Raw genomic sequence first — 14,166 nt, 5'->3', positions numbered from 1 at the left:
AGTTTCTTGCATCATATTTTGTATGTAGATTTATCCTTCAAAAAAAAGGAACTGCTATTATTCTGATACACTATTTTATTTTAAGCGTACTTCATACGATATGCTCCTTTGCTAATGCATATGGGTACATACATTCGTATATGCGCATACGTACGTATGTATATATATGTTCATGTGTGTTCATGTACGTTCATGGGTGTTCATATACGTTAATTTGTGTTCATGTATGTTCATGTATGTTCACGTATGTGCATGTATGTTCAAGTATGTACATGTATGTTCAAGTATGGGCATGTATGTTCAAGTATGGGCATGTATGCTTTATTTTTTTGAAGTTATCCTATTTTGCATTCACGCGTTCGTTGTTACCTTTGTTTTAATTTTTCTTTTTTTTTTGTAATCCTATTACTGCGTTTTAAGATTAACAAATACGTTATTTCATGGTCCATTTCGGAGATATACATACATATGCATACGTGTACATATATTTGTATCTTTACGTATCATACCTTTTTTTTTATTTTGATTTTGTTAATACTTTACACCTTTATTACTGAATTTGCATGAAAACCCCTATTTTACTCCTTTTGTTCGTGCACTTCATTTAATTTTATATTTTCATTTTTTCCACATATATATAAATATATGCATATATATATATATATATATAATATATATATATATACATATATTATGTGGGATGCATTATGTATGTATGTATGTATAAATGTTTTTGTGTATACATATACACGTACAAGTAATGTCAATGAATGTCAAACGTTTCTTTTTCTTAAAAACATAAATAAAAATCTTATTTGAACATACTTCCATATATAAAAAAAAAAAAAAAAAAAAAAAAAAAAAATAAGAGGGAAAAGAAATACGAATTAAAATCTCACCTTTCAAACATTCCCCAATAGTGACCCTCTCAAAAAAAAGGAAAAATCGATCCATAAATGTACATGCTTGTGCATATGTATAAGTATATACATATATATGTATATACCTATGAACGATAAAACTAAATTGGAACATTTCTTGTTACTTGCGACCCCATCCCCCTTCTTAATAGCGGCATAAAAACATTTCATTTGTGTCGCTGTGATTTGTTATGACCAAAATATTCATCAGTTAGCTTTTTTTTTTGTTTTTTATTATTTTACCTCTTCTTTTTTATTGTTTTACCTCTTCTTTTTTATTATTTTACCTCTTCTTTTTTATTATTTTACCTCTTCTTTTTTTCAGTGTATAAAAAAAAAAAAAATGTCTAGCAGGTTATTAAAAAAAATTTTAAAAGAGAAAAATCGAGATGAAATAAACAAAATAAAAGAAATTGTTGAAGCAGAAGCATTATCTTTTAAACCAAAAAAGAAAAAGCACTCCTTTAAGTTCTTGGAAGATTCACAAGATGATGATGGGGATGATGATACGTCGGAAAGCACAAATGGGGAGGAGGGCGATGGTAGAAAAGAAAAGAAAACAAAGGATGATATTGACGGAAAAAAGAGATCAAAGGATGAAGATGCCAATTTGAGCGATGAGGAAAAATGCTACTCCTGTGTGAACAGTAGCAATAAACATGGAAAGGTAAAGAATGGCAATAACAAAGCAGCTGGTAAGGAAGTTATAAAAAAGGTAGAAGAAAAAAAGGTACCTCTATTAGCAGAAGAGGATATATCAAAAAGAGGTAAAAAATGCAAGAAAAAGAAAAAAAAGAAAAACATGGATGAAGAAATTTCAAGCATATTAAACAAAATAAATGAAGAAGATGGGGAAGAAGAAAAAAAGGAAAAAGAACAAGGGGATATGGAACATTCTTTGGATCCATCTGAGTATAATAATAATAAACCAAGCTACTTATACCTTTTTGCTTGTACACATGAAAAGTATGAGTATTGCTTAAAATTAGAAAAAAACAATTTCAATGTGAATGTAGAACTAAAAAGAATATTTGGAAAAGATTTTATTAAAGATAAAAAGTTTATAAAAAAGAGTAAAATAAAATATTTGAAAAATTGGCTAGTTCAAGATTATACAACGAAAACAATTCAACCTCCATTAATTATGAAATTTGATGAAAATCAATTTAAATTAGAAAAATTAAAATTATATTTGGAAGCAGAAAATTTATTTTATGTATTACTAGACAGTCATGATATACAAGCAATGAATGATCTGTTAAAAAAATACCCATTTCATATTGATACATTATTAATATTATCAGAATATTACAATGAAACGAGTAATTTCGAAATAGCTAATAAATTTATAAAAATGTCTTTATTATTATTACAAAATATATTTCACATTAATTTTAATCCTAATTTTTTAAATAAATATAATCATGTGTTTGTAAATCCATTTCATTATGATAATAAAGCTTTATTTAAATCTTTATATATGCATATGCTTTATCTTGAAAATGAAGCATGTACAATTACTTCGTTAGAGGTAGCCAAGTTATTATGCAAGATTGACTTACGTTATGATTTGTGTAGTACTCTACTACGAATGGACAACTTAATTTTAAAGTGCAATTTATTCGATTTTTTAATTTATTTTTCATTTAATTTTGTTTTGCAAAATGTTGAATGTGTTATACCACCAAACAGATTTAATGAAATTATAGATCCATTCTTAGCTCAACAGCATTCTTCTCTCACTATGAGTATACACAAAAACGGAAAAATTAATGATCATCGACAGGATGATATTTGCAATTCATATGATAAGGTTGATTACACATATGGAAGTAGCAACATGGCAGGCATTATTGATGAGAAGGACAACCCAAACATGGAGGGAAGGTTCACACAGGTTGAGTTGGAAAAGAGACTTCATTGCGAAGCTCCAGAAGCGGAAGCGATTCTACGAAATGAAAAATTAGAACAAAATATGGAAAATAAAAATTATACTACCAAAGCAGGGTCAAAGGAAGGAAGCACTTTCGCTGATATAAGCACTCAAAAGGGGGACATAAACACGGCATCATGTAGTGCGAATGTAGAAAATGAAGTGAATAAAGTGTCTAACGGGGAAAATAAGGTCGACAGCACTTACACCTCTAATACTGTTAACATCGCTAACAAGGACAACTGTCTCTCCAACAAAACGAATGGCGCGCTAGGGAGCAGCCCATTTGATAACTTCGAAATTAGGCTGCACTTAATTTTGCCAAACTTTGCATTTTCCGTAGCCCTATGTTTGTACTTGAAAAATAATTCTTATGTTGATTATAATCAGATAAAACTAATTAGTAAAAATGATATAATAAATTCCTTTTCATATAAGGAATGTAAATATATGAAGTTCCATTTTAATATTAATTTTAATTGTTATAATTCTGTAGGGTCTAGTTGCAATGAGGGGGATTTATTTTCCATTTCTTTTTGTGCTCACTTGTTTTTAATAAGAGCTTTATTATGTTACCCCACATTTTTACACCTTTTTTTAAATTTTAATAATTTTAAATCAAAAGTAGTGAAACAAACCATTTATGATAATTTAACGTTTAATGACATACTAGCTAATCCCCCTTTTTCAAATAGCACCCTATTTAGTGCAGAAGAATATGAGAGTGTACAGAAAATTATTTCGTGCTATCTAGAAAAGAACAATATATATTATAAGTCAGAAAGGATCATCACCTGGTTTCACGTATGCTGCAGTTTCATACATGAGCTCTACAAGGACACAGAAGGTAATCCTTTTCGAAAAGTGGAGCAGCGAATTGAAGCGAAGCGGAGTCCACTCCGTTCAGGCAGTTTGCGACAATTTTCTGGCTCAACTTCGACAATTTATTGACCATTTCATGTCCATTTTATTGCATTTTATAGATAGTGATCGGACTGTTTTATCATTAATTACATTATTTGTGCTTTCCTTTTACGCATGATCGTTTCACGCATTATCGGAATACACGTTCTTATTTAACATTCTCTTGCTTGTTGCTTGCCCCCTTCAGCGTCCCAGGAAGTGGAAGCAGCACGCAAGGATTGGCGGAAAAAGATCCCACTGTTGGACATAAAGAAGTACAAAGACGTGAGGGTAGGAGAATTCAAGTCAAGAAATTATTTATTACCTGATTTTATGATGGAAAAGAACAGAGCTTATTCAACGAATATCCCTAGTGTTACTTCCAATTATTATGTTTCGTTAAATAGTAATTTGTTGATAGCCTTTTTTCAGAGTTTGCTCCCCTGGTATCAAGTAGACTACTATGGTTATCAAAACGAATAAAAATACAAGCATGATATAAAAAGAAAAAAAAAAAAAGAAAGAGGAAGAAAGAGAGAAAGAGAGAAAGAGAAAAAGAGAAAAAGAGAGAGAATGCGAAAGAGAAAGCAAATTAGAAAAAGAACATGAGAATTAGAATTATAATTTGAAAGAGAATGAGGGCGAGAAAAGTGAGGACACATTTTTTTATGACCATGATAAGATCAGTATATCGGAGTGGTGTGCTTTTTTACGTAGCCTGTGTCGTAGCAGTGATGAGAAACCATTTCCTCGTACGAAGCTGGCATGTGCATGCGTGACTGTGCGGTCATACATTTGTACGTATGTGTATATATATACACATATTATACATACGTATGCCCGTTTATGCGAGCATTTTGAACTTTCTAATAACAAAGTTTTTTTTTTTTTCGTGTGCACTCATTTACCCTCCATTTTCCCTAACGCAGGCACGCATTCGAGGCCTGTGTACTTATCAACATTTTTAAGAACAATCATAAATGAAACGAAGAGACTTTTTAACTTTTCATGACTCGTTAACAGTCTTCCTACATTCTCGCCTCTTCTCGAATTTTGGCATTTTACTCGGGTATGTTATTTCGTTAAGTATGCATGTGTGAAAGTTTATGCATTATTGTTTACAAATGTATATATTATTCTATATACATTTACATCTATATCTATATCTATATATATATATATTTGACGATTAACCAAAAATAAGGGATATCACTTTATGCGTAACCGTGATTGATGACACGGAGTCATGACGCCCTTTATATGAGGCATAGGGAAATTTAAAACAGTTTAAGGTAACAAAAGGGAAAAAAAGAAAAAAAAGAAAAAAAAAGAAAAAAAAGAAAAAAAAAGAAAAAAAAAGAAAAAAAAAAGAAAAAAAAAGAAAAAAAAAGAAAAAAAGGTAAAAAAAGTAAAATGGAAAATATGAAAGAAAAACAATTATAATTTTAACTGTAATAGTAGTTATGAAGAGGAAAACGTAATAGTAAATCATGAAATGTAAAATAAATGGGTAAAATTGCAAAATGTCGAGCGGATGGATCGCAGGACAAATGGCAAAAAAAAAAAAATAATAATAAAATAAAGTAAAACAAAACAAATAAAGCAAAACAAAACAAATAAAGCAAAACAAGTAAAATATATGAAATAAAAAAGATAAGACGATAAATGTCTATACAAGAGGGAAAGTAAAAAAGTATACGACGCAGCCATTTTACCCATTTGCATATGTGGGAAAAAACGTTCGTCAAATATTGAATGTTATTTTAGCTACCTAGTTAGCTAGCAATTTTTTTTTTTTTTTTTATTACATTTGTATATATTTCAACCTGCACAAACGGCACAAATCAGTGCGATGAAGTCACACCTCGTTCTGTTCAACTTAAAATGGAATATAATAAATTAAGAAGAAATTCGGCGTAACGTAAAGGTGTCCCACTTTTTTTTCTTGCTCCGCATCTCCTTTCTATACAGTTTCCTTTTCTGCACGCACGGGGATAAGACAAATCCCTATTAACCCCCCATGTTCAACACACCTTTTCACAGCGCGCATCCCCCCTCTAATTGCAGTAATACTTTGTGGCTTCCTCGTTATTGAAACACCAGAAAAAATTTTTGACATTAATGTAAGGAAATTTTTGAGGTGCTATCTCACAACAGTAGCATGAGTGGACGCCTGAGAATTTTATTTGACCCATGGGTTTATAGGATTTGTAGGCATTTTCATTTAATAAATAAATAAACAAAATGACCCACATAATAATTAAGGACGATGCAGCAGTAATTCGTACAATCCATTCTCTTAATTTCATTTTACATGGTGGTCTTCCTTCATCATTAATCCTATTTTTCATAATAGACATAACAACATGAAGAGCATCATCTTTGTGTACTTTATTAGCAATTTGTTTTTTTCGATAATTTTCTCCTTTAATTTTTTTTTCTTTTGCTTTAGCATTAATTAACTGTTTCGTTTCTTCTGAAAAGAACCAAGAAAAAGGGGGGGAGGTCAACATTCGTTCTCCTAATGTACACTTATCAGCAGCTGACACAGTTGTTATGGTAGCAAATCCGTAGAGGATACCTCCTAGACAACCACCCATATGTGCATAATTATCAGTATACCCAAACATACCAATAAATATTCCAAATATAATAACAAGAATCATAAAAATTAATACACAACAAGGTCTAGGAATAGTTTTCCAATATTCTATATAGTATGTAAATAAAGCTCCTATTAAACCATATAAAGACCCTGAAGAACCAATCGTTACACCACAAGGATCACAAACAGCTGATAATAAATTACCAGTAATACCAGAAATAAAAAATAGTAACATTGTCCTAATAAAACCCCAATCTGGTTCAATCATCCATAATATTTGTATTTGACATATGACATTAAATATTATATGCATGTATCCTCCATGTAAATATACTGACCAAAATAACCTATATATTTCTCCATAATTCCTTATATAATTAGTATTTAACCCTCCTAACAAATTATATACACGACTGTTTACTGAATCCCAGCTAGATGTTCCTGAACCATCTGAATTTTCTTCTACTTTATTTGTTGGCCATCCTTTGTCAGCTGTATTTACACCAACAAAATGTCTATCCGATGCAGATTCATCTAAATTATATTCACATGCACCATATCCTAAAAATACAAAAAATGGTTCTCTCTTATCAGCTACTGGTTCAGTATATATAGGATATAACACCTTTGATATACACCTACCATTAAAAGTATTATAATTAAATATCAATTCAGAAAAAAATACCCAAAATAAAATTGCTGTTGTAGATATACACACAATTAATCTACCTACAAGTGGATTATTATTTAACCGTGGGTCTTTTACTTTCACTTTGCCATTTTTATTTTTCCTTCTGTATTTTCCAAGCATAGGTGATGAAAAAGGGTTCAAAGGGGCTCGTCTTCCAACGGCACCTGCCGGTAGTGTATGTAAAGTATCATCGCTCGTTACTATAATTTTTATGTCTTCTTTTTCGTCTCTATTTATTTTTCCATCCTTAGGGGTTATTCCTTCTTTTGTATTTTGTCGCTTTATGTCGTTTGACCCGCTTATCCTCTTTGACCCTCCTATCGAGTTTTTACCCCCTTTCCAATTTTTTTTATTCCTGTTCATAATATCACTAATATCACTCCCCCTATCAGATGAATTAGCACTATCCTCCACTGCCGCTTTGCCAAATGGTCCTGTTCCTTTATTCATTTTATACTCATCGAGAATATTAATTTTCGACCCATCTATTTTTTTTTTTTCATATGTGGTAGTGATATTACCACGATTTCGTCTTTGTGGATCTACCACTTTACCAAATATGCTTTTTTTATTCTTGTTCTTTTCTTCATCTTTGAGATTAGCTACTTTGTTTATTTCCATGTGTCGATAATACAGATCTTACGCATATTTTTACAAATTTCACGATGATGTTTCACCCAGCATATATATATATATATATATATATATATATATATACATACGTATGTGTACGCACTAATTTTCGTATATTGCATGTATGTCTTTTTATATATACGTTATGCACAGGTACATGAAGACAAATGAAAATAATCTGTACACGTCATCACGTAAAATTACTAAACAGATATATTCATTAACACTTTGAAAAGGCCAGCAAAATATACACTATTGCAGAATTAGAAGAGGACAAATCTGAAGATCAAAATGATGATCAATTTGTAACAATCGTGTTCATAATTACGCTTACAAGAACAATCCGCAAAAAGGTCCATAAAGACGGGGAAGCATGCGAGGGTAAATAAAAAAAATAAAGAAGACAAATTAACAGGAAAATAAAGTGGGCAAATTAACAGGAAAGTAAAGTGGGCAAATTAACAGGAAAATAAAGAAGACAAATTAACAGGAAAATAAAGAAGACAAATTAACAGGAAAATAAAGAAGACAAATTAACAGGAAAATAAAGTGGGCAAATTAAAAGGAAAATAAAGAAGACAAATTAACATGAAAATAATAGGAAAATAAAGTGGGAAAATAATAGGAAAATAAAGTGGGCAAATAAAAAGGAAAATAAAGAAGACAAATTAAAAGGAAAATAAAGAAGAAAAATTAAAAGGAAAACAAAACGATAAAACAAAACGATAAAACAAAACGATAAAACAAAATGAAAGACAAAACGATAAAACAAAATGAAAGACAAAAGGATGGAACAACTTGAAAAAAAAGTTTGTTTACGTTTCAGTTTTAATTTCAGCTTTAGTCAATGACAGACACCTTTCTGCATTCTTAACGTGCAAATAATAATCTGCTATTTCTTAATAAGAGGGACTTAAGTTTACACTATATGTGTGAGACAACATTGGCGTTATCTTTTGTTTTTTTTACACAAAGGAACTGGTACAGAGGTTAAATATAAAAACATAAAAAAAAAAAAAATTAATAAAATAAAACAACTAGGAAATAACAAATACCAAGTAACAAATATTATATAACATTTATGCACGCGCTCATGTATACATACGCACAAACCATAACTTATTGTACGGACAGGTATACTTTTCAAACGGAAATTTATGCATACGTTAATTAGTAAAAATAAGGTATACGACAAAATATGTACACATGTGGGTTAAACGTAAAAAAACGAAAAACAAATTAAATAACGTTTTGTTAATCATAAAAAAAATATACCAAAAAAAAATATAAATTAAAAAACAAATTTTACATAAAATAAAAAAAATATAATAAAAAGCATATAAAAATAAAATACAGTAAAAAATTAAACTTTTCGTCTTGTTAGACAGTACATTTTATCTTGTGATCAGTCTTTCGTTTTTTTACTAAAAATAGAGCTGCTGTGGAACTGTACTATATATTTTTGTGCATACGAATATAAGTGTACACATATATATAGATATATGTACCCTAACAAAGTTTACTTTTCACATAATTAAAAAAATAAAATGTTGTTTCCCCTCTCGTGAATAATACTCTTTGAATGAGTCATTATTTCAGCCAAATAAAGTACAAACCGATTAATTTCTAACTGAGCGAACTAAAAAAAAAAAAATAATAAATAAACAAATAATACAAGAAAAACAATACATAAGAAATAATAAACAAAAAATAATACATAAAAAAACAATACATAAGAAATAATAAACAAAAAATAATACATAAAAAAACAATACATAAGAAATAATAAACAAAAAATAATACATAAAAAAACAATACATAAGAAATAAAAAATAAAAAATAAAACATAAGAAATAATATATTTAAAATATTGCATAAGAAATATTGCATACAAAATATATGTAACTGACCGTACTAAACAATGCACATTCTCACATTTTTTATGTTTGCGTATGAACAAATATATATATTAAACATGTGAAAATATTACTTAAAACAAATTTTAGCATTCAGAGAATATTACATATACTTTTATTTTTTCAAAAAAAAAAAAAAATTAATTGTATACTCGGCATTACAAACAATTCGCTTACGTGTTTATATTTAAATATATATATATGTAAATACGTATAAATATATGTATACATACATATATAAATTCATATACATATATAAATACATATATATGCGCATACATTTTTATGGATGTTACTTGGAAAATTTTTTGTCTAAAAATATTATTCTGTCATATATTTGTTGACTGTATTTGTACAAGCTCAAATTAATGATATGTTTATCTTTATTCTCTGCAATAGAAAAAAAAAAAAATCATCAGAGAGTATAAACCACTTTTTAATGTAACTTTACCAATAACATAAAATGTGTACATAATGGAGAAAACATATCATACACTAGAAAAAAACAAAATAATAAATTAAGGCCGTAAGAAAATAGCTATTACTATATATGTATAAGTGTATATCGAGGATATGCGTGTATGTATGTGTGTAAGTATGCATGTATCTGTGAAGGTATGCATGTATGTATGTATGCGTGTATGGATGTGTGTATGGGTGTTTATATGAGTGTTTATATGAGTGTTTGTATGGGTGTATGCTTATGCCTTATGTATGTGTATATACATGTAAGTATATATAAACAACATATATGCAAATCTTTGTTTACTTGGGAACAGCACGATTTTCTCGTCATCGTCAGTCGTGTGATGAAAGGTATATGGAATGTGGAAATTGTTGTATTTTAAAATAGGGAAAAAGAAGGCGCAAAAATCTCTAAGGGAAAGAGACATACACAAATAAATATATATGTTTTATATATATATATATATATATATATATACATACACATACACATATATACCCACCTACTCACGCTAATGTATATTATGCCACATGGCAGAAAGGCATATTTTTGCGCATGCCACATTTGCCATTTTGTTTGTATAGATGATGTATTACTTTACTACACTGTTTGTCGCGCCAGAGTAAAAGTCGATTTTTTCTATGGACTTTAGTTCCACTTTAGAACAAAGAATAATTTTATTTATTCTGTTAATATTCATTTTTCAATAGAAAGAAACTAAAAAAGTTTTAACTCCCCCACAGTTCAGTCATTTATTTTATTATATTTTATGTTATCTTGTGTTATTTTATTCTATATATTTTTTTTTTTTTTCAAGCTTCTTTTATACTAAAAGTAAAATTCATTTTGTCCCGCTTTCACAGATTAATGTTTTTTTTTGTTAAATTTTCAATTCCTTATGCAAATTAATGCATATTCATGTCATTTCTTTTTTCAAAAATATGAGTAATGTGTGTTTTCTTATTCATACTTTGCTTTAACATGGATCATGCTTTTCGATGGACACTTACTTAGAGAAGTTAACGTTAAAGAAATATTTCCCCATGAAGTTATACGAGCAAGGGGGCTTCTTCATCAACTTATGTTCATATTCGAATATATGCATGCGTATATATATATATATATATATACATACGTGCATAAATTTATATACATACGTACATACATACAATGCACTTCAAAGTAATGCCAATATATGAAATAAGGTAAAAAAAAAACACCCCTAATATTTTTTTTGCTAACTCAAATTGACGAGTTTCATCAGAACATCATAATAATACGTGCTTCCTCAAAGGAGCTCATATATTTATTTTTCGTCATATGCACATTTCAACAAGTATTTTCATTTTATTTGTTATATACATATACATATGCATATTTTCTGTTAAGATTTTTAATATTGTACAGCGTGCGGCAAAAAAGTATGCACAGAATGCATAAAAAAAAAAAAAAAAGAAATGATGAAAAGATGAAATGATGAAATGATGAAATGATGACACAATGAAATTAAGAAAAAATGAAAAAATGAAAAAATAACTATGGTAGTAATAAAAATGGAATGCAATTACTAACACTAGTAAAAAGGAAACAATTCTGTTTTCAAAAGGGAATATGCCATTACATATGTACATGCATATATATATATATATATATATATATATATATATATGTGAAAGCGAAATAGTACGAAAGTGCGAGACATGTAATCAATATGCACAGCGGCATAATTATTTTCCTTTTTTCTTTTTCTTTTTTCCCCTATTATTCATCCGCTGCAGTGGTTATAACAGCTTTGTTTTCATTCTTCCTTGACTTTGCCTTTTTCTCTTCCTTCTTTTTCTTTCTCTTAACCGATTTTGCTATTCCGTTATAGTAAGCATGATTAATTTTTTGGAGTTCTTTCTTCTCTATCTTATTTTTAACTCTCTTTTCTTTTTTGTTCTTCAACTTCTCTGCAATACTCTTTTTCATTCTCTTAATGGCCAATGATCGTAGTAATTTATAAGCAGGGTTAAGTCTACATCTTACAGCAAAGTTTGTCAAGGAGTTTTTATTTTGTAATCTCTTTTTGCATGGTCTCTTCTTAGCTAACAAACTTGCTTGTACTAACTCACTATTAATAATTCTATATATGTCAGGATTATGTACAATAGACTTAGGTAACACATAATTTTTCTTCGTAATTCTTTTAGCATATTTCTTTCCATATATAACATCTAATTTCTTAAATGCGTTTTCACTCCATATACATAACCTACCTATGGATCCTCCTGGAGCTAATTTCAATAAATTTAGTTTGGTTACTCGACATAAGTCTACCCCTGGGATATTTCTAAAAGCTTTCTTAACACCTGCATCCCTATCAAAAATAATAAGTGGACCATTTCTAATTTTATATTTTCTATTTCTCATTTTTCCTTTTCCTGCTCTTATTTTTTTAGACTTAATTAATCTATTAATTTCATCCTTTAATCCAAGACTAACTAAAAATTTCACAGCTTCTTTTGTCTTACTAATGGATTCAATATCATTGCTAACTACTAGTGGAACTTCTTTAATATTCGATATACGATGACCTCTAGCAAAAACTAAAGACGTCACACCACTAGCTGCAATAGAGGAACACACAGCATACCTTTTTTCCTTTAAATTAACTTTCCTACCCCATCTTCTCCATATCTTCGTTGGGTTAAACATACCACCACCTCTACACATGTTTCCAAAAGCACCTTGCCCTGCTCTATGTGTGCCTCCTCCTGGAACTCTTGGTATTCTTGCTACTGCTCTACCTGTTCCCCACGACTCAGCTGATGTTTCATAGCCTGCATCCAATTTTACAGCATATGGGTGCCTTCTATTTTTTGATACGTTTTTAAACACCTCCTGTATCAAATCATTTCTTATTGGCGTTTGAAAAACTACTGGTATTTCTACCTCTCCAACAACTTTATTTCCACTCGTACCATACACATTCGCGACAGGTCTCACAGTTGCCATTTATAGCTCTCTTTTTGTTAATTATGTAAAAAAAGTGGGAGGGAAAAAAAAAAAGTCAAGAGAAACTGCAAAAAAAAAAAAAAAAAAAAAAAATATTAACACGTATGTTAAACTACTATCATATGTTACATACATATATATATATATGTATATATATACACATATACACATATGTGCATACATGTTCTCTCGCATATCATGCCCTTGTATAATATCATTATTTACATTAACGTACATAGATTATTTTTAAAGAGAAAAATGTAATTAATACCGCTTATTTTTCAAATGTAATACAATGCATAACAATTAACAGAATGGACAACGTTTCGGCTGGTAAATAATCAATCAATCAAACAAACAAACAAAAAAAAAAAAAAAAAATTGTCCCTTTTTACTTTTTTCTCTCTTATTACAATTAGTTGTATAATTCATCAACTGCAAAATATGTATAAACAAGGTGAAATTTTTTAAGCCTTAGCTTACATTTAACAGATGTAATATAAAATCTGCAAAATAAAACACGTATATTTAAATAAGTATCTACATACTTATGCATAATACGCAAATATATACACATACATAAACATGTACATATACGTATAAGTATACATGTACGAACTTTTTAAGCTTTTAAGCTCTACTTTTGTGTTCGGAAAAATAATTTAATATATAGCGTTACCTTGATATCTTTCGCCGGGCTTAAACTTTATTATTATATATTTATATAAGTTTCACAAATATTAAATAAGAATTACTTATTCCTTTTTTTCCATAAATTTTGCAAAAAAAAAAAAAAAAAAAAAAATTCCTACCCAAGCCAATTTTTTCTTATTTTAAAAAAATTGGTATATATATGGATTATCTCATGAATTTTAAAACAAAATCTTTTTTTTTTTTCTTCTCTACTTTTATGTTATTTTTATTCTACGTATATATATATATATATATATATCCCTTAGCATTTCGCTATCCTGATTCAAAAAATGTATATATAAATTTAAATATAAATTGAAATATAAATATATATGTATAAATATATATGTATAAATATATATATATAAATATAGCTTGCATACACAAATTGCATATTTTTTTTTCTTTT

General features: G+C 28.8%; 4 protein-coding genes across 4 annotated transcripts; 1 reads left to right on the top strand and 3 right to left on the bottom strand.

The window, feature by feature from the left end:
* Positions 1–1,263: 1,263 nt before the first annotated feature.
* On the top strand, positions 1,264–4,768 carry MKS88_001652 (transcription factor 25; the record flags this gene model as incomplete). Its single annotated transcript, XM_067214599.1, has 4 exons — positions 1,264–3,700; positions 3,965–4,222; positions 4,389–4,508; positions 4,686–4,768. 4 exons carry the CDS (start codon positions 1,264–1,266, stop codon positions 4,766–4,768), a joined length of 2,898 nt encoding a protein of 965 aa, XP_067074540.1.
* A 1,045-nt stretch (positions 4,769–5,813) lies between these two features.
* On the bottom strand, positions 5,814–7,673 carry MKS88_001651 (rhomboid protease ROM4; the record flags this gene model as incomplete). Its single annotated transcript, XM_067214598.1, has 1 exon — positions 5,814–7,673. The coding sequence occupies one exon, from the start codon at positions 7,671–7,673 to the stop codon at positions 5,814–5,816; it is 1,860 nt and encodes a 619-aa protein (XP_067074539.1).
* Positions 7,674–9,893: 2,220 nt separating this feature from the next.
* MKS88_001650 (uncharacterized protein) lies at positions 9,894–10,767 on the bottom strand (the record flags this gene model as incomplete). Its single annotated transcript, XM_067214597.1, has 3 exons — positions 9,894–9,991; positions 10,371–10,477; positions 10,664–10,767. The coding sequence occupies 3 exons, from the start codon at positions 10,765–10,767 to the stop codon at positions 9,894–9,896; spliced, it is 309 nt and encodes a 102-aa protein (XP_067074538.1).
* A 1,061-nt stretch (positions 10,768–11,828) lies between these two features.
* Positions 11,829–13,064, bottom strand: MKS88_001649 (60S ribosomal protein L4; the record flags this gene model as incomplete). Its single annotated transcript, XM_067214596.1, has 1 exon — positions 11,829–13,064. One exon carries the CDS (start codon positions 13,062–13,064, stop codon positions 11,829–11,831), a length of 1,236 nt encoding a protein of 411 aa, XP_067074537.1.
* Between the last annotated feature and the right edge of the window lie 1,102 nt (positions 13,065–14,166).

This window comes from Plasmodium brasilianum, chromosome 6 (genome assembly GCF_023973825.1).
Source record: "Plasmodium brasilianum strain Bolivian I chromosome 6, whole genome shotgun sequence".
NCBI lineage: Eukaryota > Apicomplexa > Aconoidasida > Haemosporida > Plasmodiidae > Plasmodium > Plasmodium brasilianum.
This window is presented reverse-complemented; position numbering and strand designations above follow the sequence as displayed.